Here is a 25,400-nt window from a genome sequence, read left to right as displayed (position 1 = left end):
AACAGAATAAGCATTTTCCCCAAGGCCCTGCTAACCTTCAACCAGAAACATATAGAGGAGAGCGGTGTGGCACCAGGCAGGATGACAGCTAACCAGAGTGACTACCAAGCATGGCTGAGGCACACATATTGTTGGTAGCTGCCCTTCAGATAGCAAATCCTTGATTTCCTTAATTTGAAGTGACCTATAATTCCCACGTGAGCTATGCTGATGCAAGTGGAGAATCTTTTACTGATGTATAAAACAGCGAACAGTCAACAAAGGTCCGTTTGTTTTTAGGGTTTATCCAGGCTTAAAGGTTTATAATAAAATGGGCCCCAGGCCAAAAAAAGATGAGAGTCTGGATGGCAGGCTTCAGAATTTAAAACTAAGCTACCTTCCACCTGGGGCTCAACAAACAGGGTTAAAGTCACCAAAACTGTATTTAGAAATGGTTTTTAAAAAACATCTTTTCGGTGGAACCAACTAAATTGTTCAAGTCCTGAAGGCTATAAGGACTATGCGAAAACATCCAGTAGAGTCTGCATAGTGACGTCACAGCACAGGGCTTCCTTGAGCTCCCATGGCTGCCTGTAATCCCTGGCGCCCTCAATCAGCCAGACAGGAACCCACTTAATCCAGTAGGCAACACTGGCACCTTTATACTGCATAAGAAACTCCAAAACCCACCACTGCCTCAACAGAGAAAAACATCCTCCTCAGCTTTTATTTATGAACTCATTTCTAGAAGGAGCTTCAGAGAGCTCTAAATTATTTCACAACAGAAGGGCTCTTTGCTTCTTTTTTCAAGTCTTTTGCCTACTTATGCAGCCTAAGGAAAGACTTTTCCCCAGAGCCCAGAACTCCCTGCAGGCAGACGCTCCAGCAGTGGTCCACAGGCAGGGTTGACTCAGTGGCCACCATGCAGTTCCTCCACCTCCAGCTGATGGTCAGCCCAGCTCCCTGGGGAGGACTTTCTTCACAAACCATGGAGTTCAGTGCCTGGGCTATTTTCAAACTAACAAATGGCATTCTCTCCTCTCTCCCTCAATCTTCAGTCCTCTTTGTGACCTTGTATGAAAAACAGAATTGTGGACATCATTACCACAGTACAAGTATGACTGCACATATGGTGTGACGCTACACTGTGTCCAACCAAAGTTGTGTACAATGAATCAAAATGCTTTCTGCTGTCATGTATACCTAATTAGAATAAATGAATTTTTTAAAAAACAGAATTATGAGAAACTATAAGTAAAGTGGGTTGATGTATTTTTTAAAATTTATCCAAAGTAAAAAAAGAAAAAAAAAAAACACCACAAAAATCACTGGCAACAAAACAACAAGAAAAACTGAAGGCCACAGCTAGAGATCTAATATCTGTAATTTTTTCCCCCCCAATACTAGGGATGGAACCCAGGGTTTTGTGTGTGCTAGGCAAGCACTCTACCACCAAGCCATAACACTTTTTATTTTATTATTGATACAGGGTCTCACTAAATTATCCATGTTGGTCTTGAACTTGGAATCCTCCTGCCTCAGCCTCCCAAGGAGCTGGGATTATAGGGTACGTCACCATACCTGACTTTTTACATAATATGTAAAATTTACAAAATACACCTAAAATAGTAATATCAGTGTTTCTCTACATTCCCTTTAAGATGTTCTTTGATTCTATAAAGATGTTCTTAGAATTCTATAAAATTCTATTATAGAATTATAAATAAATTCTATTTATTTATCTATAAATAAATCTTTGAAAGTATAAGATTACATGTTTTTAAACTATCAAATGACTTTCCATAAAGGACATTTCCTTCACAATAAAAAAATAAGTGAATAGAACCTGAATTGTCAAAAATGTTAGTTTCATTTTAAATTGGGAAAAATAAGTCGTACAGGAACTGATTGTGCTCATGGTATTTCACCAGGTTCCCGATATGCAAAAGGATGGCCCTTGTCCCTGCTTATCTCAAGGAGTCTGTGAGACTCTACCCATGAACTCCCATGCTTTTCAAAGAGTAAAATCAAGAAAAGGGTAGGTTTGGCCCACAGACAACCTAAGGTCACAGCAGGGCACAGCCGTGGGTGTGAGAGGTGTCAGGGTAGAAGAGGAGAGAGTCACCCACAGAGCTGTCTCAGATCCTGACGGAGAGGTCTTCCAAAGTAACTAGAGAAAAGAAGAGCTAGAGGCAGCGAGAGCAAAGAAGGGAAGGAGGACACAGAAAAGGAACGTAGAAAGAGTACCAGGCCAGAGGCGGGGGACAGAGAGGCTAAAGACAGGGCTCCTGGCCAAGTGTGCCCCACCAGGACTCCCTTAGGGACAGACATAGGGCTGTGAGGGGAATCTGACTAAACTCTCAAGGTAGAGACAGCTAGGGAAGCTTCTGGAAATCCAGGATGCAGGAGTCCCAAAACCAACCCTCACTAAACTCAGCCTGTCAGTAATACCCTGCTCCTAATGAGTGGCACAGTTACAAAATCAAGCAGATCCAGGATTAAGTGACAAGAAATGCTTCTTGCCCCACAGGAGAATGCTTACCAAAGACTCTGGCCACGAAGCCCAGTGGGAACTGCGAGGCGAACACGGTGAGGAACCAGGGTGCAGCATAGAGACTGGGGCCGATCTCGTGCTCCTCCAGGTGATCATAGAGGTCTCTGTGGTAGTCGTGGAGAAGCCGCGAGAGCTGGTACATCTGGATCTGCAGGGACAGATGCCCACAGGTGCTGAGAATCCAAGACGGGCTGTGTACCCCAACTTTCCCATCCTCATGCCTAACTTTAACCTTTCTAGTTGGCTGAGGCAGTCACTGACCTCAGCTATTAACTCCTTCAACAGTGCTTCCTGGGGGACCATGGTGCAAGAGGCACTGGCTGGGAATAGGCCCAGGACACTAGTGTTAAGTACCCTAATACTCTCTTTTCACTGTCCTCTGTGTTCCTTGGCTAAGGGAATCTCAACATCTGCCTTGTGCTAGCATTTCAAAAATTCTTATACGAATACATATTCTTTGAGAAACTCGGATGCAGGTGAATTAGAAATAAAAGGCCAGTCTCTCTGCTGAGAATAAACTGAGGGCATGTCACAATTCCAGAGACGTCCACCATACGTGTTCACTCAGTTCCCTGTGAACTCACAAAAGGCAGGACAAGGTAATTTTTAGATTTATAACATATGGAATACATAGATCCCGGGCAAGATCATACAGGAAGTTAAGTATTTTTCTTAAGGTGAATAACTTTTTCCAATTAAAGTTCGACTCCAAAGTCAAGATGTCCTTCCTCAAAGAATGTTACAATTCTGGCAGGAAGCTCACTCCAGTTCCCAGCAGCCCCATGGCTCTCAGGGTTTTTTTAGCCAGCCCAGCAAATCCATGGCCTGGCCTAAGGAAACAATAACCTCAATCCAACTGAGATGCTCCAAGCTGGGTATGTACTACCCCAAATGAGGAAAAATAAAACCACTTTCAGAGGCCTAAAAAATAAACTTCTCTTAAACATCAGCCAAAGTCTAATCAACTGAGGCCACTGGCCCCTGAAAGATTTGTGTGTTATGCTGAATTATAGGAAATTTAAAAAATTCCACTCCTCTACATTAAAGATAATGAAGGGAACGGAGGAAGAACCTGACAATGTGTGGAAAGTGCTTTGTGGGTCAAATCTTTAGTGGATGGAACAATCCCTCTACGAGATTCGTGTTCATGTGGTTCATATTCACAGGTCGAGGCAGAACGATCTTCATGTAATTTTGTATTCTCAAAGTCCTTGGCTCTAATGATACTTTCTAAGGCTCTGAAATTACAGAACTCTGCTGGGAAATGAACATATAAACACAAGTTCCAACATTTTAAGCAACAGTTAGATATATTCCCGAAGGAGGATCCAGTGCTCTTCCTCACTCTGAAATGTAGAGGGCAGTGCCCAGCATGTGGACATGCTGCTCTGTCTGGCCTCCTTCGAAAGACCTGTTCGTTTAGTAGATACTGCCTACGCCCACTCCATCCTGGGTACCACTGTTGAAACTAGAGACGCAGCTTCAACACTATCACAACCTCCCCTCGCATGACGCTCACACACCAAGCAAAGCCAGAAAACAGGTCAATGAGCAAATGAACAAAAAAAGGTAATTTCTGGCAGCAAAGATGTTATGCCAAAGAAATGAGGAGGCTGATGTGACAGTGTGCTGGGGTGCAAGAGGGAGGTCACAGCATACAGTGATCAGGAAGAGCTTCTCCAGGACGTGGCATGTGAGCCGAACCCTGGATGACAGGTTGGGAAGCAGGTCTCACAGGCAGAGACCAGATCTGCTACTTGTTAGCTGTGTGACCTGGCCCAAAGATGTGACTGCTTTGAGTTTCAGTTTTCCTATCAACAAAATGAGCCAATTAATAGTATCTTCCTGTAGGTCATCGTGCAAGTCTACAGAGCACAAGGAACAATGTCTCTCACAGAAAAAGCTATCAGCAATGTCGACTATTAGAAGATTAACAGGTGTTAGAAAGGTTCCCTAGGTTTACATGAGAGGGACAACACAAATTTTTAGCATTTATTTTTATTATTAAAGACATAAGGAACGTTCTATACCTGTAAAATTATCATGTCTGGCCGATATTGCTTCCGTAGTCCCATGTCAAACATCAAAAACTTGAGCATTTTAAACGCCTCTTCCTCACTCATATGTAGAAGCAAAATGCCTGCCACAAAGCTGAGGCCTTGGCAGTATCCTACTTCCTGGTCTAGAAGTGAGTAGGCTTTCAAAATGTTGTAAAGTGACAGCTGCCCTGCTCCGAGCTGGGCAGAGAAGTACGGATGTGTTGGAAAGGTTCGCCCTGGGAAGAGAATACAGAGAAATTATAATGAAAAAGAAAGACTACTGAGCCAGAAATGCAATGTGCTTCAGATTAAAGCAACAATCTTTAGAAGCTGGATCATAACATAAATCAGCCTTTAACACCACCTCTGCTCTCTGAACAAGGTCAGCTGGTTGTTTCTGGAATAATGTTTGCAATTCAAAAATCAGCAATAAATCAAGCTTTTTATTTTTTTGGTGGTGATTCAGGTGAAAAAAATCAGAATGATCTTTGGTCCTGCAAATGTCTACATTTCAACAGAAAACAAACAAACAAAAAAAACCATTGAACTTCCATTCTCAAGAGGAACGTGACAGCCCTGGTTTCTTGAGCCCCCATCCTACTCTCTTGTTACAGGGCCCCCAGTCAACCTTTCCAAGACCACGTGGACTCTGCTGGCAAAGGCGTCTCATTGCACGCACATTTCTGCACTCCAACCACAGGCATGTCCCCCAACAGGCTGCCGGGCAGAGGGTGTTTCCTTTCACCCAAGAGTTGCCTTCCAGAAGAGAGTTAAAAACAATAACAGAAACGTCTCAAAAATCCTGATTATCTTCACCAAAAGCTGACATTCAAATAAAATGGTGGGGGCTTTTTCTGGTTTTTGTCCCCTCCCTCTGGAATGTGACACACAGGAGGTGGGTTTCCAGAGAGCATAAAAGCTCCTGGCTAAGATAGGATATTTGCAGGCGCGCTTGAACACAGGTCAGGTCAATAGAGGTGCATCTGGCCACACGTTATCTATGGTTATTTGGTCTCAGCAGAGGAGGGGGCTAAATTTATGTGTTTTTTCAGCTTCTTGAGAAAGCGGTTAATCCATCCAGATGGGCTGGTATGAAGGTGACTGAAGAGTATGACAACGTCCTGTCTTTCCTGTTCTGTAGTCACTTCTTTCCTGCTCTACCTCTCCCCAATAATTCTTTCCTAGATACTCCCTCTGTCTATGTTACTCTGCTGCTAGAAAGTAATGAAATTCTCCCCAGTGCTCACAGAACAAATGTTCCACTCTACTAGTCTGGAGCCCTGCCCACCCATCTCCCACCTCTGGCACGTACTTCTCTGAATAGACTATTTAGTTCTCTGAACCTTGGCCTCCGCTTCTTTAACATAAGCAGAACAACAAGACACATATGTGGCAGATATGTACCACACACATTCTGAAGACCCCACTTCCAAGCAAGACAGAAAAAAAAAAAGAGGTATGTATACCACAGTTCTGAAGTACTAATGCAAAATAATTTACATTCAAGGTAGAAGAGTGACCCTGTATTACTTTATTAACTATAATGTTCCACATGAGCCTGGAAATTTTACTAATGTACTTCCAAAGGCAAAGGAAAGTTTCAGCTCAATAACTGATTTTCACAAAATTTGAAATTCAATTGTGCAGAAAAGAAAGCTGCCATGTGCCATCCGTGGCTGTGTGCAGACTGTTGCTCATAGTAGCCTAGTGAGGGGATAAGTGGCAGTGGGAACTTCCCAAGGCACCCACCACAGCGACTGACCACCTGATGCCGGTGAATTTACCACTCAAACTCTGCTAAAGATCCCACATGCACCTGAGATAGGTGTGACCTGAGAAGATGCCAATCAACCTGCCGACTACTAGACATCTCGAAGCAAGACTCAGCCCCTGAAACCTTATCCCTGCCTTTGATGTACCCTGTTAAATAAAACACCAGAGCCATCTTCTCTTTGTCTAGTTCCAGAGCCCATGTGGACTAGATCTATCAGGGTCTTTGTGTTTGTAAATATATTTCTGAATATTTGTGTTTTGTTATTTACTAATTATTTGAGACTTTTAAGTTTTAGGGTAGCCACCCCCCAATGAGACACTGGCAATCGACCCTGTTAGAAAGCTACTATAAATTCCAGGTAATAATAATAAACATTATCACCTTCTAGATTCACTGAATACTTGTGAACCCCAGCCTTTCCCATCTTTAGTTACTACTCAAACCTGTCAAGTCATCCATGTTGCACAGTCTTAGAAAGTGTAATTGGTTTTCTTTATGCCAGAAACTTATCAAGCTAGAAAAAGTTTCCCAGTGTGTGCCATGAGATTCTAAATGCAATTTTCAGTCACAGAGTGCTGTACTCAGCACAGTAAGATGGGTGCCCAGGTCCACACCAGGTAGGGGAAGAGCCCTGAGCCTTGGCCTTCAGTTCCTGACTGAGGAGAGAATGGCTGTCCATCCGACTCTGTGGTGCAGTCCATGCTCTACCCTGTATTCTATTCCTATCTTACCTTCTTAGAGGTCAACAGTTCACAACTGAAGGCCCTGAGTGGGGGTCGAGGGTCTCCTGTTCAGGGGTCACCCTTCTGTTTTCTAATTACAGATCTGAGGAGTCGGTGGGTTTTTTTGTTTGTTTGTTTTTTTGGTGGACTTAAAGCAAATATGATAATCCAGTTGATTCTATTTAAATCAGATATGAAAGACACTTAACAGTAAAACATCAGTCTTCTTACCTTTTTTGAAAAGTCATTTCCATAATATATTCATGAGTTTATTATAGTTATTTTAAAATAAATATAAAAGTATCTTTAAACTTTATCAGTTTTAATTGCTGATGTGGTAAATATGGACAGGAATTGTTCAAAAACTCTTTGGGCTATTCAATAATTTTAAATGAAAGGGATTCTGATGTCAGAATTTTTGAAACACCCCAACTTTTCACATTCCCGACATAGACCAGATATGGAGGGGGAGGCAGGCCACTAGGCAGAGAATGGACCATTCGGATTAAAAATGTTCCCAAGAAAATTCATATTCATATAATCCAGCACTGGTGCTGCAGACTGCTAACACCCCAAACTAGCAGACATTGAGCTGACACTAGGGAGAAAAAACACAGTTCCTAGAGACCATACATGTGATGCTCATCTGCAGTGGGTTCTGGGGCCTAGAGCCTTGCATAGCGCACACCTGAAGACATGGTCAACCCCTTACACTTCACTGCTCACTCAGCAGTCACTACAAGCAAAATATTGTTTGCTTTGAGAATCAGACTGAGAGATTCAGTGGAGACCATCAAACATGAGCACAAAGAAAATCCCCTATTAAAGCTAATATAATGATTTTGTTACCTAGAACTTAACTTTCATGGAATGCTCTGCCATCTAAGTGTTCCCAAGGAATTGCACTCTAAGGGATGCTTTTCCACATTCCCCTCCCCCTCCCACTCCAGGGGAAGGGTGAAGAACCTTCCTCAGCAGTTTCCAGAGGAATTGCATCAGATCACCTGGGGCTGGTTGAACATGTACCTTCCAGGTTGGCCCCTCAGAAATATGTTTATAAGCTCCTCAAGGGATCCTGCAGGTGGCCCTTGCCCAATGCAGTGAGGAGCACTGTCCAATCTGAGTGTCCTGCCTCATTCTACAGAGCTCACCTGACCTCACTTTGGGTGAGGCCCCTGCTTACTCTGTCAACTACACTGTAACTATTAATAGAGACCTGAAGCCTCTCCACGGAAGTGTGGGGACACCTGCAAAGCTATTCAGTCTGGCTGAGGCTCTGAACAGTTGATTACTAATGACTTTCTTTTGCTCCTCTCCTCAGGGGCCAGGAAATCCCTGAATCTTTGCAGTGGTTCTGGAAACCAGCAAGCCCACCCAGACCTCCAACTCCTGGGCTGTTTCCTTATTTGCAGAAGATAGAGAAACCCACAAGCAAATGATCTGCAGGATTCCTTCCTGGATGAGGATCTGTGGTCCTAACATCCTCTTAAAATATTGCATTTGGCTCTGAGCAGAATTTGAAAAGAGGAACTGAAGGAGAAAAAAAAATACCCTTTATATCATTCCTCAGACTTTTAAATAATTTCGTCATCAGTTGCCTAATGACTCTTTCCCTCTCTGGAATGTGTGCTTCCTAAAGGCAAGAACACACCAGGTGCTCAAGAACTATCTGGAATCCCCATCAATGGCATGGTGGGGAGATTAAACAAGGAGAGGTTTAACAAGTCTCACTCCCACCCCAAACCCAGAAGCACACTGGATTATTTCTAGAACACATCTGACAGCACAGTGACTGCTGGTGCTGGGCCCTATGTACATCTGTGCCCAACTCCACCACCCCTGACTTCATGCTGGTAGCTTAAAAGTGATGGTGGTAGCGTCTTGACACCATGGAAATCTGCAGATACTTAACAGGAGGGCTTCTTTTGGCAGGGTGGCAGGAAGAACTGGTTGTTAGCACATGCACAACTGAGGGGAACGGGAAGAGTACAGACCTCTAACAGGAAATGAAATCACACCCATTTCATTTATACCCGCCTTTAGTAATATCACTCTGAGGTTACAGGGCACATTTGAATGACCAAATATGATTTCATGATATAATCTCAATGATATCAGAAATAACAGCATATGCTGGAATAGTGCAGGCAGCTGCTGCTACAGGAATTTATTAGACTGAGACTGTGACTGTTCAGCTGACCTCCACAGAGCAGAGGCCCGGACTGGACAGATACTTACTGAGACTGCTGCAGATAAATTCTAGGTCCTTCGCTGGCTTTTGGCATGGAAGTTTTTAGTTCTCATACCAGACTCCAACCCAAATATGAAAGAAAACACAGTACTCCCACTGCACCTGTCAGCAAGGACCAGCAATAGATGTGGCACAGTACTGCCACCACTAGCCAGGCAAGGGGAAGGGAGACACTCACTGTTCCTCATGTGAGGTCACCATAAACACCCTCAACTGACAGACTCATTGTTGGAAGTCCACTACTCTTTCACTTCTGTGGATTCTAAAAAGGCAAGGAAAAATTCTTTCTCAACAGTTGGACCAGTTCCTTTTCTTCCAGACAACAGGCAGGTTTTAAACCTCTGGTTAAAATACATAAGTGGGGGGAGGACTGGGGATATAGTTCAGTTGGTAGAGTGTTTGTCTCACATGCACAAGGCCCTGGGTTCAGTCCCCAGCAACACACACACACACACACACACACACACACACACACACAATCAAGTGGAAGTTAAAGCACGACAGGTCCTAGGCTGCAGTCTTGACCCAAGTATATCCTTGACACGTGTACTGTGTCACTCTGGCAGCGTGGGCAGCCTGAGTTCATCTGACTGGTGCAGGGTTTCTAGAAGCCCATTCAAAAGGACACTTCTGGGCACAGAGATTCATCAGACCCTCACAGGCCCTACCCAGTGTACCACTTTACTGACCTATAACACACATTAATTAAACTGTAAGAAGTGATGTGGGAGATGAGTTCCCATGCTGCTCTCTGCCTTAGCAGGGATTCTATGTCTCTGGACTGTCAAGGGTTCTTCCACGTAAATCCCTCCTCTACCAGGAGAGGCCAGACAGCATCACCAGGTGGATGTAGCTACCTGATGAAGGCATTCCAGGAAGGGAGCAGAAAAAGTGAGCCTGAGAAGAGGCTTCAGGGAGTTGCTCAGTGTCACCTGCAGCCCCCAATGTGGGTATGATGGGAGTAGAAGCCCCAGTTAAATGGCAGAATGCTTGGTGGTCCATGTCATCCACTCCGAACAGAGAGTCAGAGACTAGAGAGGAGAAAGGTCAGGGTCATCTGAATCCTGGACAATGGATGTAGCTGGAACCAGGCATAAAGAGTGGGGAAAGTTCCTGAGTGACCTGCCAAGTGTCACCTGCCAAGCCACTAGAGCAGTCATTTCCTCCTGGGTTCACATGTAGGGATGGAGGGGACAGAGAAGAAGCAACAGGTATCCCAGAGGGGCAGGACATGGAAGCCACTGAGTAGCCTGTGGCTTGGGCATAGCACTCAATCCTCAGGGCCTCATTCATCTTTTCTAAAATGGAACTAGCATGCCCAATTCCATACAGTGCTGCATAAAGAAGAAACCCGACCAAGCAGAAGGAAACACTTCACAAACTATGAAACACCACCCAACTATAAGGTCTATTACTCTTACTCTTTGGAGATGTAAATCTTAACAAAATTCTATTTAAACTAAAAGCCAATTTCAGAAAGTAAAGCAAGAAGCAGGGGAAGAAAAAAAAATTATTAAAAACCAAAATACATCAAACCAACAAGTCCCTGTTCTGACCAGCATAGGGATGCCACTTTAGAAATGCAGGACTGATTTGACTTCACTCTGTACCACACGTCTATATGGCCCCCAGGTGGCCATGGTGTATGTGAAACAGGAAGTGCACTCTCAGCATCTGATTGGGCACAACATGGTCTCGGTGAGAGGCAAGAGGAGTTCCTGCTGGGTCTGGGTCAACATTCAGGCTTCTCAGAGTCAAGTGGGGGAGAGGAGCTGACCCTGGGAGGGTCCCTGGATAACTTCACAAAGTGAGTTGGAAAATACATTGTGCTTCTTTTAGGACTTTGGGAGGGTGTCTGGGGGGGGTATTGAAAATGGAGACAAGGTCAGGTTTGGGTAAGAGGTGAGGAGAGGGGTCAGCACTGGGGCAGGGGATGATGCAGCTGGCCTCTGGGGCACAGAAGGGAGAGACTAAAGATGGGAAAGGACAGAGGATATAGTGTAGCCAGGCTCTGCCAGCCTCAGCAGAGAGGCCACCTGGTCGGGTGTGGGAGGCCTGGCCGGAATGTGGCTCTGGGGCTGACCTGCACTGTCTCCTCCCTCACAGAAAAGTGATGACATCCAAGCGACACAAGGCGGAGGGAGATTCTGCCTGTGGAAGAGGAACAAAGAGGAAAATGCTCCCTCCTCCCGTCCTCGAAGGAGTACAGCGGGACAGGAGGAACTCTCTGTACTCCCTTTCAACTTCCCACCCTGAATTTATTTTTTACTTCATTTCACATGATAGGAACATGATGTCATTTTCTGTTAGTCATCATATTAGCAGCAAGGCTACTGCCAACTCACAAAACTGCTATCCCTAAGGTCAGTGGGCCAAACGGGCTCCAGCCACCAAGGCCTGTCACAGCCTCCCAGCATCACCATCCACAGAGCTCCTGGGCTCAGGGGCCTTCAGGAGGTGGGGCTTACTGTACTGCAGAGTTAACATGGATTAGGTCCTGGCACCTCTGCTGAGGTGACTCTAACGTCTCTGTGCTTCAGGTTCCTCGTTCCTCATTAGGATATATACAGGTCTAGTCTCAGGGCTGTTGTGAGAGTTGTGTGAAATTGCAACGCTAGAGCAATGCCTCTTAGTCAACATCCCAAAGAGTCACTAAGCATCTATAATGTGACAGGCACTATCCTAAGAGTGGAAGGTATGCTGGTGAAATAGCCAAGTCCAGACTACAGAGGGCTATATCCTACGGGGTGGCGGTGGGGGGACCTGTCAGGTGGGACAGTCAAGAGCATGGGTTCTGACACCATACTGCTTCGCAGAAAGTGGGCTGTGTCGTTTTGATCAAGTCGCTTAACCTCTATTTCAAATTTCTCAACAATATCTGTGACAGTGTTATGAGGACTAACTCAAGTAGATTACTCTTACACAACATTCAGTCCAAAGTACTGTTAAGTATTAGCTTCAAATAATAACACACTATGAATACCAAATGTGATAAGCTTCAAGGGGGAAAGAGCATGGGATGGGGGTGGAAGGGCTTGGCAGAAGCACCTAATCCAGGCTGCATGTGGAAAAGAGGCCACAGCCAGGGACAGTTTCTGAAAGATAACATTTAAGGTTAGAAAACTGACAGTCTTGCTACTGCCTGATCCCACGTATTTTCTCTGCCTCTTGCCACCTCCATCAGGGTTGCTGGGCTATACGCATCCTTGCATTGACAGGGCCGCTGGGGAGCCTGCACAGGGGACAACCAGGACAGGTATCTTGGAAAGCAGGGCCACGTGCTCCACTGGCAGCATGACAAGCTCCTACTCTGGAGCCTGCTCCCCACCAGAGAAGACCGGGCCCTTATAAAGGGCAGCAGGCAAGAGGACACAGGGCCACTGCAACCCCTGCAGGGCTCCAGACAGTCAGAGGGTCCTTTGTACACCACCATGAAGTCCCAGTTCAGCCATGTCTCCACTCTAGCAACTAAACATATATCTGATACACTGTTTCTATCTTCACATTTTAAAAACTGGTCAAGAGATAGGTATCAACCCATTTTCAAAATAAAATCATCCCAAATGCAGACATCATGCACACACACACACACACTCTAGGCTTCCCACAATTTTTCCAAATGAATGAGCAGTAAAGAGCGGCTCCTGTAATTAAACCAAGTCTGTATGTTTCCCAGGATGTTCCTTCAGCTGACTATAAAAACGTCCTATCGATACCTGAATTACCGAGTAAACTACAGTTATGACCTAATGAACGGCCTTAACGAATACCCCCACCAAGCAGAAGGAGCGAGCTGCCAGTAAAAACAGAGATTTTTATATACTTGAAGAGGACATTTGTGATTACTCTAGGGCTTTTTAAATTAAAAGTCTCAGCCGTAAATTTTGATTGCTCAACCTAAAGGCAGATCACTAAATAACTAAATCACTAAATAACACTCTTCAGATTTTTCAAGGGAGGGAGCCATCCATTTCCATCTGCAGTCGATAGTTCAGACTCACCGAGGTCAATAAGAATGGCGTGCTGCTGGGAGGTTAGCTGCTTTAGGAGCTCTTTGTAGGGCACATCCTTTGGCTGCTGTTTACTGGGAAACGGATGTTTAAGGTGGAACTGCTCTGCTAGAAATTTCCAGATTTCACCCCGGTGATGACGAGGCACACCTTTGGGGGAAGGCAGAAAGTATACAGGCACAATTTGTGAACAGAACACAAGTTAACAATAAAAATAAGCTGTGTTTCATTTCACTGAACCAACTTCTTGCTGCATTATGAATTCTCAGCCCAGCAAGGGGAGGAAAACAACCCCAAATTTGTTCCCTGCTTCCTTCCAACCAACCCCCATTCTCCCCTCACTTCCCCAGCCCTGTCCCTGGTTTTTTTAACCTGTTTTTTTTTTTTGGGGGGTGGGGGTGGGGGGCGTGCTGGGAATTGAACCCAGGGTGCTTAACCACTAAGCCATAAGTCCTTTCTATTTTTTATCTTGAGATAGGGTCTAAGTTGCTGAGGCTGGCTTTGAACTTGTGATCCTCCTGCCTCAGCTCTCAAGCTGTTGGATGGGCCAACTCACTTTGCTCCTTTCATCTTTCTAAGACGTTCTATGTTGGGACTGTTAGACACTGCGAGGAATTAAACCAGTGAATATGACACAAGCCCCAACCTGATGCCAATTAATAATGTTCTAGGAAAATAAGAGCAAGCATGACAAAATACAGAATGAACTGTGATCACATAAAAGGGACAGAACCCAAGTGAGGCAGAGCTCAGATGAAGGACAGCTGGCTCACTGCTACCAGAGCATTGCAGGTTTCACGGAATCCATCACTTAATAAGCCAAACCTTAAGGATGAAGGAAAAGGATAAAAAACAAACGAGAGAGGAATTCTTAAGGGTTTTGAGTTGCTGCAGGCACCTTTTGGAAATGCTTCAGGTGTAGTAAGTACTGTGTTTCTTCTTTTACATCTATGAATTATTAAAAAAAAAAGTTGGCTTTTGGGAGAAACATAGGTCCCAATTAACTGACTACATCCCATGCCTTCTCTAATGTTTATCCCAGCATTAATCTGATGATTCTGTGCAGTGTAAATTGAATGGTGCCTCCCCCAAAAAGTGTATGTCCACTTCCTAATCCCTGGAGCCTAATTTTTTCTTATGTGGGAAAAGGGTCTGCAGATTTAATTAAATAAGGATCCTGGATTGAGGAGATCACTCTGGATCATCCAGGTGGGCCCTAAATCCAGAGACAAGTATTGGTATAACAGACACACAGAGGAGAAGATGGAGGAGGAGGGAGCCAGCGTGACTGTGGAAGAGGCAGAGGATGTGGACACACTCAGGAAGCTGGCAGCCAGCAGTAGCGGGAAGGGGCCGAGTGCAGTCTCACTGACACCTTGACTTTGGACCTCCAGAACTGTGAAGAAAAATTTCTGTTGTTTTGGGCAACAAAGTTGTAATAATTTGTTACATAGAACTAGGAAATCCTGATATCTGCTGTTTTATGTAGTGCCATTTCTTCTCTGCTTCCCTACCCATTCAGTCTTGGATAAAACATACTTCAGACTCAGACTAGAAGCAAACATGAGCAGGAAAACAGCCAGCATGGTGATTTATAGTGGGGCTTTCTTTAGAGAACATTCTCAGGCAAAATGGAAAATATTCCCAAGTTATGAGATGTCCTCTTATAATAATTTCCTCTTATTACTAAATCATTCCCATTATCAGAAATTTGTTTTTTTGGAGGAAGAGAATACTGGCTGTGTCACTAGGGAGTACCAGATATGCTGGGATTCAAGAGTTAGTTTAGATTCTCTGATTTATCAATGCAAAGGGTCATGCAAATTGGACCCAACATTTTTGCTAAGAATGGCCTGGAGTGACCTCTGAGCTCAGTTGTGCTTTTCTCATAACTCAATAGACAGACCTGGTAGTGGGGCTCTCCAGGGCCTATAGGCAGGGTTTTGGGTGGGCAGGAGGCCATTCCTCCACCTTTCATGTAAATAACTTTTTATTTTTGAATAGTATCATATGCTCACTGGGACAGGGGGAAGGATGAAAATGCAGAAGATACAAAGAAGAAAGTGAAAAATCACTCACAACTAGAGTGAACATATAATTTACCATCCAAAACAGGAACTTCTGAAAGTGAAGGAGGAAGGCTACTGATTTCAAGACAAGAGCTGGAAACCAGGACTGTGCTGGTGAACAGGGGGGCATGTCAACCTGCCTATAACCCAGATATCTGCAAACACAAGGACGCTTCTCCATGTATTTGCTATGGAAATATTAACTGCACAAGACCACACTGTAGTATATATATTTTTTTCTCACTGAACAACCTGTCCCAAACATTTTATATCAGTAAATAGACAACTACTCTATCATTTTCAAGGAGTATGACATACAATGGTCATGACTGGATTCTTCTGGGTCTAGCTATTAAACAGTGTCACAATATCATAATAAGCATGCTTGCATACAGTAGTTTTTTGACTGACTGATTTCTAGAATAAGTTTTTCTAAATGATACTGCTGGGTCAAAGCTAAGCAGAGTTTGCATCTGGTTGATATTTCTCATTACTCAGGTGGCCACTTTGCAATTCCATTCCTAGGAAAATATGTTCCAGCTTTTTAAAGTTTATATTTAGAAATATTTAGAGAAATCATTCTGGCCCAAACTAAATTCTGAATTACCTGAAATTCCACAGAATTATTTTCTATTCTCCCTTGCTAGCTCCTCAATCCTGCCACTTCCATCTAATCTCAACTTGGGAAAATTTTATGAATTTCTTTATTTCTGTCACATGGCTACATTTGGTTCTATTGAGTTCAAATGGACCTAGTCCCGAGTGGCCAGCTGTTGAAAATAAGGGTTGCACACATTTATACTTATGTTTCTATGTACTCTATGTATGTATTTTTATTTTATTTATCTTATAAAATAATTTACTGGTTTTTTAATAAAATAAAATAAAAATTTTATTTATTTTTATTTTTAAATTAAATTCCACAGATGGACAATAGTCATTTGTTTGGAATCGTTCAGTTTTAATATGTTGAAGCTGACTGACTGATGAAGTCCCTGAAACCATAAGAAGGATGGCTCTTGAATCAAAGCAATGTGATGAAGTCAGGGTCATCACATTGAGGTGTGAGCTTCAGCTCATCTTGGAATGTACACTGTCCAGCATCCCTGCCAGACTTTACCAAGCAGGGCCCAGGTTCCTAGAGTGTTTCTCTTGGTCTCCTTCTAAAACATACAATGAGAAACCAATGTCCAGGTGCTGAGAAACTCCAACATCTGAACAGCTGCCAGAACACACAAGGCCTTCTGCAGAAGCAACGCCACCAAGAACAGAAGTGTTCTTTCCTTCTCTTTTGAAACAGCCATCAGGGGCCACCTGGTGTAACTGGGTGGAGGTGTATACATCCAACAACCATGACGGTTACAAATGTCAGAAATATAAGATAGCCCTAAGGTCCTCTGCTTGGTCCAAGCCTCTCGTGCTACCAGGGAGGAGGCAGGATCCCAGAAAGGTAAGGACACCTGCCAAAGGTAAAAATGGAAGCTTCCACCAGTTCAGACCCTAAGTCCTCACCTGTGCAACACATTCCTGGCTTCTGAGAACAGTACAGCCAAGGCAGTGTGGGTGTCAGAACCCTAGGAGCCCACAAAGTGACTGTTCTGTGAACCTTTAGCCATCATTATCAGCTGTTCTAAACCTAAGGGTCCTTATCCATGGTAAGGGGAAAGTGGCAACCAGCAATAACTACACAGGATCACTAACACAGATGCTGTCAAAATTCAGTGGAAGGTCTTAAAATGCCTAAAAGACAATGGTTCAAAAACTGCTTTGTTCCACTCTCTTAGCAATGAACTTCCTCTGCATGAAGATAAAGTCAGAAAAAACCACAGGCATACATAAGTATAAATACATACATAGAGTACATAGAAACATAGGTATAAATCCCTGTGTGCAACCCTTATTCCCAACATCTGGCCACTCAGGACTAGGTCCATTTGAACTCAGTAGAACCAGATGTAGGACAGTACTCAGAAGGCTTCCACTCTGGCCAGCATATGCCTTTGTAAAAGAAATAATTTCACTTGAACACAAACATTTACTGAAATTAAGCTCTAAAATGATACTTCTCAAACTATCTTTGAAAGATCAGTTTTTTAGTTTAAAAATTTTCTAATCCATTGCAGACTGATGTTTCTATTACACAGTAAAAATGAATTAGCAGAAGACAAAACAAGAGAAACAAAATGACAAAATGTATGTCTACATTTGTTTTTTATGAGGGTCACTGTGTTAAATTGCTGGAAACATTTCCAAATGCTTAACATCAAGTTCTGTACTTACCTCTTCATGGACCAGTAAGAGGTCAGACTGACAGATCACACTGAGACACTAGACCGTACAGCTACTCTCCGAGGCCTTATGGGATAGCAGAAACATGCTATGCATTCCATGTGTGTTTCAATGGGTCTCAGAGAGTTTAAGACTTTGCCTAAGGTCACACTGCATAGTGAAAGGACTGGGATCCAACTCTAGAGTCACCTAAATTGCACGTTTGTGTATTATACACTGTGGTCTCCCTAGAGTACTTGGGGAGTACCACACATTAGTTCTTAGTGTACCATTTAATTCAGAGTATATCGTTAGATCATTATGCAATTTACAGGCAAGTAAACCCCTGGATTTTTCTCTATTGTCTTCATGCTTTCTAGGAATAATTAATTTAAGAAGTTATGAAAGATAATGAAACTGACATCAATTAAGATATCAAGAAATAGAGTAGGTAACAATGTGATAAAAAGAAAACAGATGGCCATTAACACTGGACTTGAACATGTCTTTATTCCACACTTCTCCCAGTCATCAGCAAGGGTGAGGCTGGCTAGCCGATTCGACATAAGCTTACCTTGTCCAACTGCCGAGTGCATTTTTTCCATATCAAACTTAATTTTTGATCTTCCTGGAGTGCTAAGCATCTTTTCCCATACTGTAGTTACTTCTTTAAGACAAGGAGTGATTTCTTCATAATCGAGCTTCAGGCGCTTGTTCAGCAAGTCATTCTCAGAGGCTGGAAGCAACCAGGTGAGAGCAGGTTAGTGGACACCACAGCTATAGACAACATACCCACATGGCCGCTGCTCTCAGCTACCAAGAGATGGACCAGAAATAGCTGCTGAATAGGTTAAGGATAAGTCACCCATCTTCCTTGTCTTGGAAACACTAGAACACAGGAAGTACCTCTGATTTCTCTTATCCTTTTACCACACCCAGAGTGTCCTGTTGGTCCTACTGTAAGATAAATTCTACCTCTGTTCAATTCTTTTCATTTTCACAGCTACTATGAAATTATAAACATGTCAAAAGCAAGAGCTATGTGTTCAAATTCCCAGTGTGTGGCATGGTTAGAATGCAACCTCTTTTTTCATCTACACAGGGAGGAAATCTCTAAGGGTAGTTCCTCCTTATTCAGAGCCAAGCCTCTATTACCTAGCATCTATGATTGTCTTGTTTCTGTTTCCTGAAGCTAACCAGAATTCCACTCCTGTAATCCAATACTTCCTCATATACATGAAGAGAACTGTTGTGCTCCACCAAATCCATCCAATCTAAAACTGTAGTAAGAAGAATTAGACCTAATTACCAAATTGGAAGGGGAGAATCAATAAAGGAAAACTTCTGACAATTAAATTGACTCTCCAGTCCGATCTCTCATTTCAGGGGGTAGAAACTGAAGGTCATAAGATTAAATGATTTGCCCAGGGTTGTTCACCAGCTCCAGGAGCTGAGTGCTTTCAGGCCAGTTCTGCCTGTCCTCTTAACTTGAAGGACTTTTCATCTACCATCTTTACTTTGTCCTTTTATTTTGAAAAATATTTTTTCTAGGCCCTGTTAAATTTACATCTCTGAAATTCATACTTTAAAAAAATGTCAACCTTAAGTTGTTCTAGGTATGAGAAAACACAATAAATTCACTAGTGATGAACTAACTTGCAGCAAAATCAGGTTCAGGACTCACTGTGCTGAACAGAGACTGGTTCGCACTGGGGTCTCAGTGTCGGCCCAGGTTCTTTGGCAGTAAATTCTGCATCATAGTCCAGCACACTAAGCAACAAACTTGCTCTGAAGTCCACAGAACCTCACACAGCCAGAGAGAGCTGGCCTGAGGACTAAACTGCAAAGGCTAATTCTGGGTATCTTGCTGTTGTCCCAAGTACCATCCTTTGTTGCAGAATCCTAACGTATCTGGGGAGTCATGACTAAATGAAATCAAATGCAATCCTGCATGAGTTGTCTAAACATCTGTTACCATATAACACAGATACAGAAACTAACTTGGACTTTTGTGACTAAATGTCAGGTCTGGTGAAGGCCCACCATGCTGTCCCATCCTCCATTCTGCTCTTGACCAACTGCTTTCACAGACAACACCCTCTAGCCAACTGCTACCATCTCTTGAAAACTTTGAAGCAGAAAGCTAAGTGGCTCAGTAATTACATAACCTCCACTCTTATAGAGATTTTAGGAGAACTACACTAAGGATTTAATTCATTTTTCACAACAAATATGCATCATTTAGGGAAAAAGCTTTTGTAAATCAAAATACCTTTACCTGCAACTGGAAATTTAATATTATCACATCATATGGAGATGCAATAATGATTAACATTTAATCTTAATTAAGCATAAAATGCAGCTATATGAATTAATCTGACAAGCAATAACATGCTAATCCTAAATCATGGTTACACTAAAGTACATTCTGCTGTCCTGCATTAGGATGTTCACGTCTGTATTTAAAAATAGGTGGTGGTGGTGGTGGGGTGCCAGGTGAAATGGTTCATGCCTATAATCCCAGGTACTCTGATGGCTGAGTGCAGAAGATCACAAGTTCAAGGCCAGCCTGGGCAACTTAGCAAGGCCCTGTCACAAAATAAAAAGGGAAAGGGATGTAGTTCAGTAGTTTCCCACTTGCCTAGCATGTGGGAAACCATGGGCTCCATCCACAGCCTTGCACAAACAAAAACCTTGCAGAGAGATTCAATGGAAGCCTGCTAGCTTGAGAAAGGTGATGCATTTTAGTCCTAACACCACCACAAATTAGCTGTGTAACTTTGAGGAAATGACAAGTTTAGTTGCCAAGAGCCTACAAGGGTGTGAGGTAGATTTCAGTGGTTTGATCCCTTCCAGGATGCAATGCCTCCAGAAGCAACAGACATTTGATCTCTGCAGCCAAAAGTCAGGAAACAGACTTAACCAGAAGAGCAACTTTCTCATGCATACCCTTTTAATTTCTTTTCCAAAGAGCATCCAAGTCAGCTTGAACCCTTGATCAATTTCAAGAGATGCAATTTAACCTTCTTTTAAGAAGCAAATGAAGAAAATAATATCACAGAATGATGGTCTCTCCAGTACATAGTACACTTTCCAACTCTGTAAATCTTGTTAAAATTGTTAAATCTTGCTCCTGGGTGTAATGGAATAATAGTTCTAGCTGCACTCCCAAATGACCCCACAAAAAACTCATTAATGTTTTCCAGCAATCAGTCTGTTATTGCTGATTATTTTTCTCAGAAATACAGGGACTGTAGAGAATAATATAGCAAGTTGATCTATATTCAGCAAGTTGATCATGATTTGACCACAAAGATAAACATATGTCAAACAATAATAGAGCTACAAAGAAAAACAAATTCAAGTAATAAAAATAAAAGGCCATAAGAAGTAAACACTGCCAAAAAGCCCGATGGAACAAGGAAGCAGTAGAAAGATGCTGGCAAGGGCCAGTGACTTATGCAACACCTGGCAAGATATTCCAGGTAACCCAGCAAATGCCCACCTGCTCTTCCTAGTCTGCCCAGTCATCACTGGCACAGCAGCACACACTCTGCTTTTGTGAGGTGCTGATCTCACCTCATCACTTACAGTCAAAATTTCTCCTAATGTTCTAAAGAAGTCATCCAGCATCTTTCCCCTTTGCTGGGAGCCATCAGCCAAGTAGGTATGACAAATTCCTTGCCAGCTTACTCCCATGCTGTCTAGTGGAAGGACTTCTGAAAGGTGACCTTGCTCAAGGACCAGGGCAGGATCCGTGTTTAGGGTGTTCCCCCTTTAGAATAGGGCAGTTTAGCATAATAGGAGAGTAGGGTGTTTCCCCTTTAGAATAGGGCGGTTTAGTATAATAGGAGATTAGGGTGTTCCTCTTTTGGAATAGGGCGTATCCTGCTGCTGAGTTCCTCTTGAGTGCTTAGGGTCAGACAGTATATTTTGGGAGACAGAAGCCCATGCGGAGTGGATTTGGGAGAGAGTGGATTAGGGCAGAGTGTGGATTTGGGAAGAGAACGTGGATTCCCCCAGAGCGTGTTTGTAGACGGCCGGTGTGAGTTCGGGAATAAAGAATTGCTGTTTGAATCTACAAGCTGTGTGGAGACTCGTGATTTGTGCCCAGCCAGAGACTGCGGCATCTGGTGGCCCGTACGGGGAACATTTAAAAATTGGAAGTAAGTGAAATTACTCGCCCCTGAAGGAGAGCGAAAGAATGGGTGAGCATTTCAAAAAGCAATGTGTTTTTGTTTTGATATATTTTGTTTTTATTTCAAGTTGCCTGTTCCTAGAACTTTCTCAGGCAAACTGGGGAAAATGGTTGGCTCAAGGTTTTAAGTTGTTCGCCTCCGAGGAAGAGAAATTGTTAGAGAAAGGAGGCACCCCAGTAAGACCAAGAACGATTAGGGCATATGTGATACAATACAAAAATGTAGCCCATGGCTTTTTAAAGACGAGTTATTAAATATATCAATGGGACCATCATGGTATCCTGTAGAAGGATTTTTCTTCAATAAGAAAGAGATGGCTAGTTCTGTTTACTACATTTGTCTAAGATCTTGGTTTCTACAAAGTTCTAATTAATTTACAAAACTAAAGTGTTAAAATATCAACCACTAAATATGAAATCAAGTACTCTTTACTTATTAAGTTCCATAAGGTAATATGTTTAAACATTATGTGTGTTTTCATAAATTGGTGAATGGAAAAAAGTTTTAATATTGCTTTGGTCTATGTCTTTGCTAAAACAAGGTTACTAAGAGTTAAGATTCTATCAGGTGTAATTTATATACAAAGAGTATAAGAAGTTTCAGTTGGGTTTCAATTACAGTATTATAGTATCATAAAAAACATGAAAGTCTTTCATCTTCTTAAAGTGGAGTAATTTGTCTAAATCGGAAATTTTATAAGGGTTATTTCAGAATGTGAATTTATAAAAAGGGTTAACGGCTTAAAAAGAGATATAAAAAGATTCAAAATGTGAAAATATATTTTAATATGGAAGGTTAAAAGAAAAAGAAATGTTTCTAGATGAGATAATCTCTGTTTTAAAGTAAAAAGTTGTACTTTAAAAGCTTGAGAAAGGAAGAAAGAAGAAAAAGATATTTGTACATGGCAGATTGAGACAAAGCTTCTTAATGGAGTAAAAAAGGCCTTTGGTTGAAGGGCAGCCATGTAAACTAACATTAAGCGATTTAAACAGAATCTAAGCCTCGTTTAAAAGAGTGAAGCTGTAGGTGGTGAAAAAAGTACATTTAAAAGTACAGTATAGATGATAATTAAAAGGCTTTAAAAGGTTAAATTGAAGGTGGTTAAGATGCCTTCATGACGGAGAAAAAAAAAAAAAAACCCAGGATAATGGAAAGATAATAGGATAAAAGATTTAGATAAAGAAGATTAAAAATTTTAAGTGGAAAACTTTAAGACAGAAGTACAGAAAGGTAAGAAAAAAGAGAGAAGATGTAGGAAGATAAAAAAGATAAGAAGACAAGAATTTTAAACCCACAAAATAGGGAACAAAAGAAAACTAGGAAGAAAAAAAAAGCAACTAAGGGTGAATGTACAAACCTTAGGAAAAAAAAAAAAACTAGAAGATAGAATTAAGATAGAAAATGGTTAAAAATGTAAAGTAAAGGTATTTCAAATAGAAAATGCAAAAAGCTAAGACAACTATTAGATACAGACATTCAAGATAAAATTAAAACGTGCTTATTAAAGCAAAAAGAGGGAATTGGAAAGGGGTATATATCCCCCAAAGATAAACTTAAAATAACCCTTTTTACTCTAAATTTTTAAAATTTGGATTCATCAGGACTTAGTGCTGCGGAAAGACATATGTATCCAAAAAATGTACATAAGACTAAAGTACTTTGGAAAGATATTCTAAGAGGACAATGGAAAGGTCCAGACCCAGTGATTGTCTGGAGTCGGGGCTCTGTTTGCGTGTTTCCACAGGGAGAACAGCAGCCGATTTGGATTCCAGAAAGACTAACCAAAACGATTTCTACAGATCGAAAAGAAGATGATTTGACTCAAATCCGTAACAGCTGATATCCAGAACTCCAGCTTGGCCATTCTTACATCTGCGACTGTGATTAACCAGGATGCTTTTTTCAATATCTATTTTATTATTGCATTTTTCCACATCATAAGGTTTTATTTTTATTTTTTGAGCTCATACAAACCTAGGTTAATGTTTTTCTGATCAGTTTTATTTTTTTTGACTATAGAGTTTTTAAACATTGCAATGGAGATTTCACCTAGGTAAAGCTACAAGGCCTTTATTATTATCTTATGTGTTGTACGTTTGTTTGCACATTTGTGTTTTGTGTTATATGTCTGTGTGTGCGTATGTCCATATTTCATATATGAGGAGCGCTCATGAGAAAATGGATCCGAATTATTTATTTTTTATTCACGTGATTTAAATGGCTTAATTTAAATTAAGTAAACAGCTGTTAAGGATTCTTTTTAAAGGTGGTTAACAGATCTGCTTGTTTACTAATTTAAATCAGGTAAACAGCTGTTAAGGATTGTTTTTTAAGTAGGTTAACAGATCTGTTTGTTTACTTTCACCTTTCCTTTTCATTATATTTAATAATTCTTTTCAGGATAATGTCTTTTTAGCATCATTGCCAGAATTCCTATCTTCATCCCAATGAATATAACTCAACAAGTATGCTCAATCAAGGAGTCAACTTACTTTGGGAGGCAACGGACTTTGGGAGGAGACGGACAAATTCCTCCCCTTTGAACTGCTTACAGAACTTGCCTGGACTATGTAACTACGTTTAGTGCAGCAAATTGTGGTAATGCTGGCATATCTTTGCTGATGGTGTCACCAGTGATCTTTGCTGATGGTGTCACCAATGATGCAATTTTTCCAAAGGAACTGTCAATTGGCTTGGTGTCGTGGCATTTCTGTATCCTCCTCCCTTCTGCTAGTGATGGTCTAAATTTGGGGGCCAATGGCTATATGCTGGACCGGCAGTCAGTGACGGGTATGATCCAATTGCAATGGTATCAACCTAAGACAGGAGGCTGACGCCTAAAGGTCAGTTACCTAAAGGTCAGTTTTCCGATGACGGGTAAGAACCATATGTTGAATTGGACAACCTACCAGGCGCGGTCCTTAAGCCACATTAACCTCACTCCCCCACTGGCACCAAGGCCAAATTTGGGGGCCAACAGAGGTGAGGCAAAGAACCTCACACCCCCACTGGTGCATAGACCTATCCACAAGTATGGCTGTATGCTGGACCGGTAGTCAGTGACGGGTATGATCCAGTTGCAGTGGTATCAACCTAAGACAGGAGGCTGACGCCTAAAGGTCAGTTTTCCAATGACGGGTAAGAGCCATATGTTGAACTGGACAACCTACCAGGCACGGTCCTTAAGCCACATTACTCGTTGTTTAATTAATCAGAAGGGGGGAGATGCTGGGAGCCATCAGCCAAGTAGGTATGACAAATTCCTTGCCAGCTTACTCCCATGCTGTCTAGTGGAAGGACTTCTGAAAGGTGACCTTGCTCAAGGACCAGGGCAGGATCCGTGTTTAGGGTGTTCCCCCTTTAGAATAGGGCAGTTTGGCATAATAGGAGAGTAGGGTGTTTCCCCTTTAGAATAGGGCGGTTTAGTATAATAGGAGATTAGGGTGTTCCTCTTTTGGAATAGGGCGTATCCTGCTGCTGAGTTCCTCTTGAGTGCTTAGGGTCAGACAGTATATTTTGGGAGACAGAAGCCCAT

General features: G+C 42.3%; 1 protein-coding gene across 6 annotated transcripts in view; it reads right to left on the bottom strand.

Annotated features, from left to right (window-relative positions):
• The window catches only part of Tbc1d1 (TBC1 domain family member 1), a 214,895-nt gene that overhangs the window by 17,837 nt on the left and 171,658 nt on the right, over positions 1-25,400 (bottom strand). For all 6 annotated transcript variants that reach the window (XM_076863854.2, XM_076863855.2, XM_076863857.2 and 3 more), the window contains 4 exons: positions 18,241-18,402; positions 13,321-13,479; positions 4,564-4,808; positions 2,522-2,681 (listed from right to left, as the gene is read on the bottom strand). In XM_076863854.2, coding sequence (XP_076719969.1) covers positions 2,522-2,681; positions 4,564-4,808; positions 13,321-13,479; positions 18,241-18,402 — 726 coding nt within the window. The remainder of the gene's footprint in view (positions 1-2,521; positions 2,682-4,563; positions 4,809-13,320; positions 13,480-18,240; positions 18,403-25,400) is intronic.

The sequence above is a fragment of the Callospermophilus lateralis genome, chromosome 8 (genome assembly GCF_048772815.1).
Source record: "Callospermophilus lateralis isolate mCalLat2 chromosome 8, mCalLat2.hap1, whole genome shotgun sequence".
Lineage (NCBI taxonomy): Eukaryota > Metazoa > Chordata > Mammalia > Rodentia > Sciuridae > Callospermophilus > Callospermophilus lateralis.
Note: the sequence above shows the minus strand (reverse complement) of the source record. Positions and strands in the feature narration are given on the sequence as shown.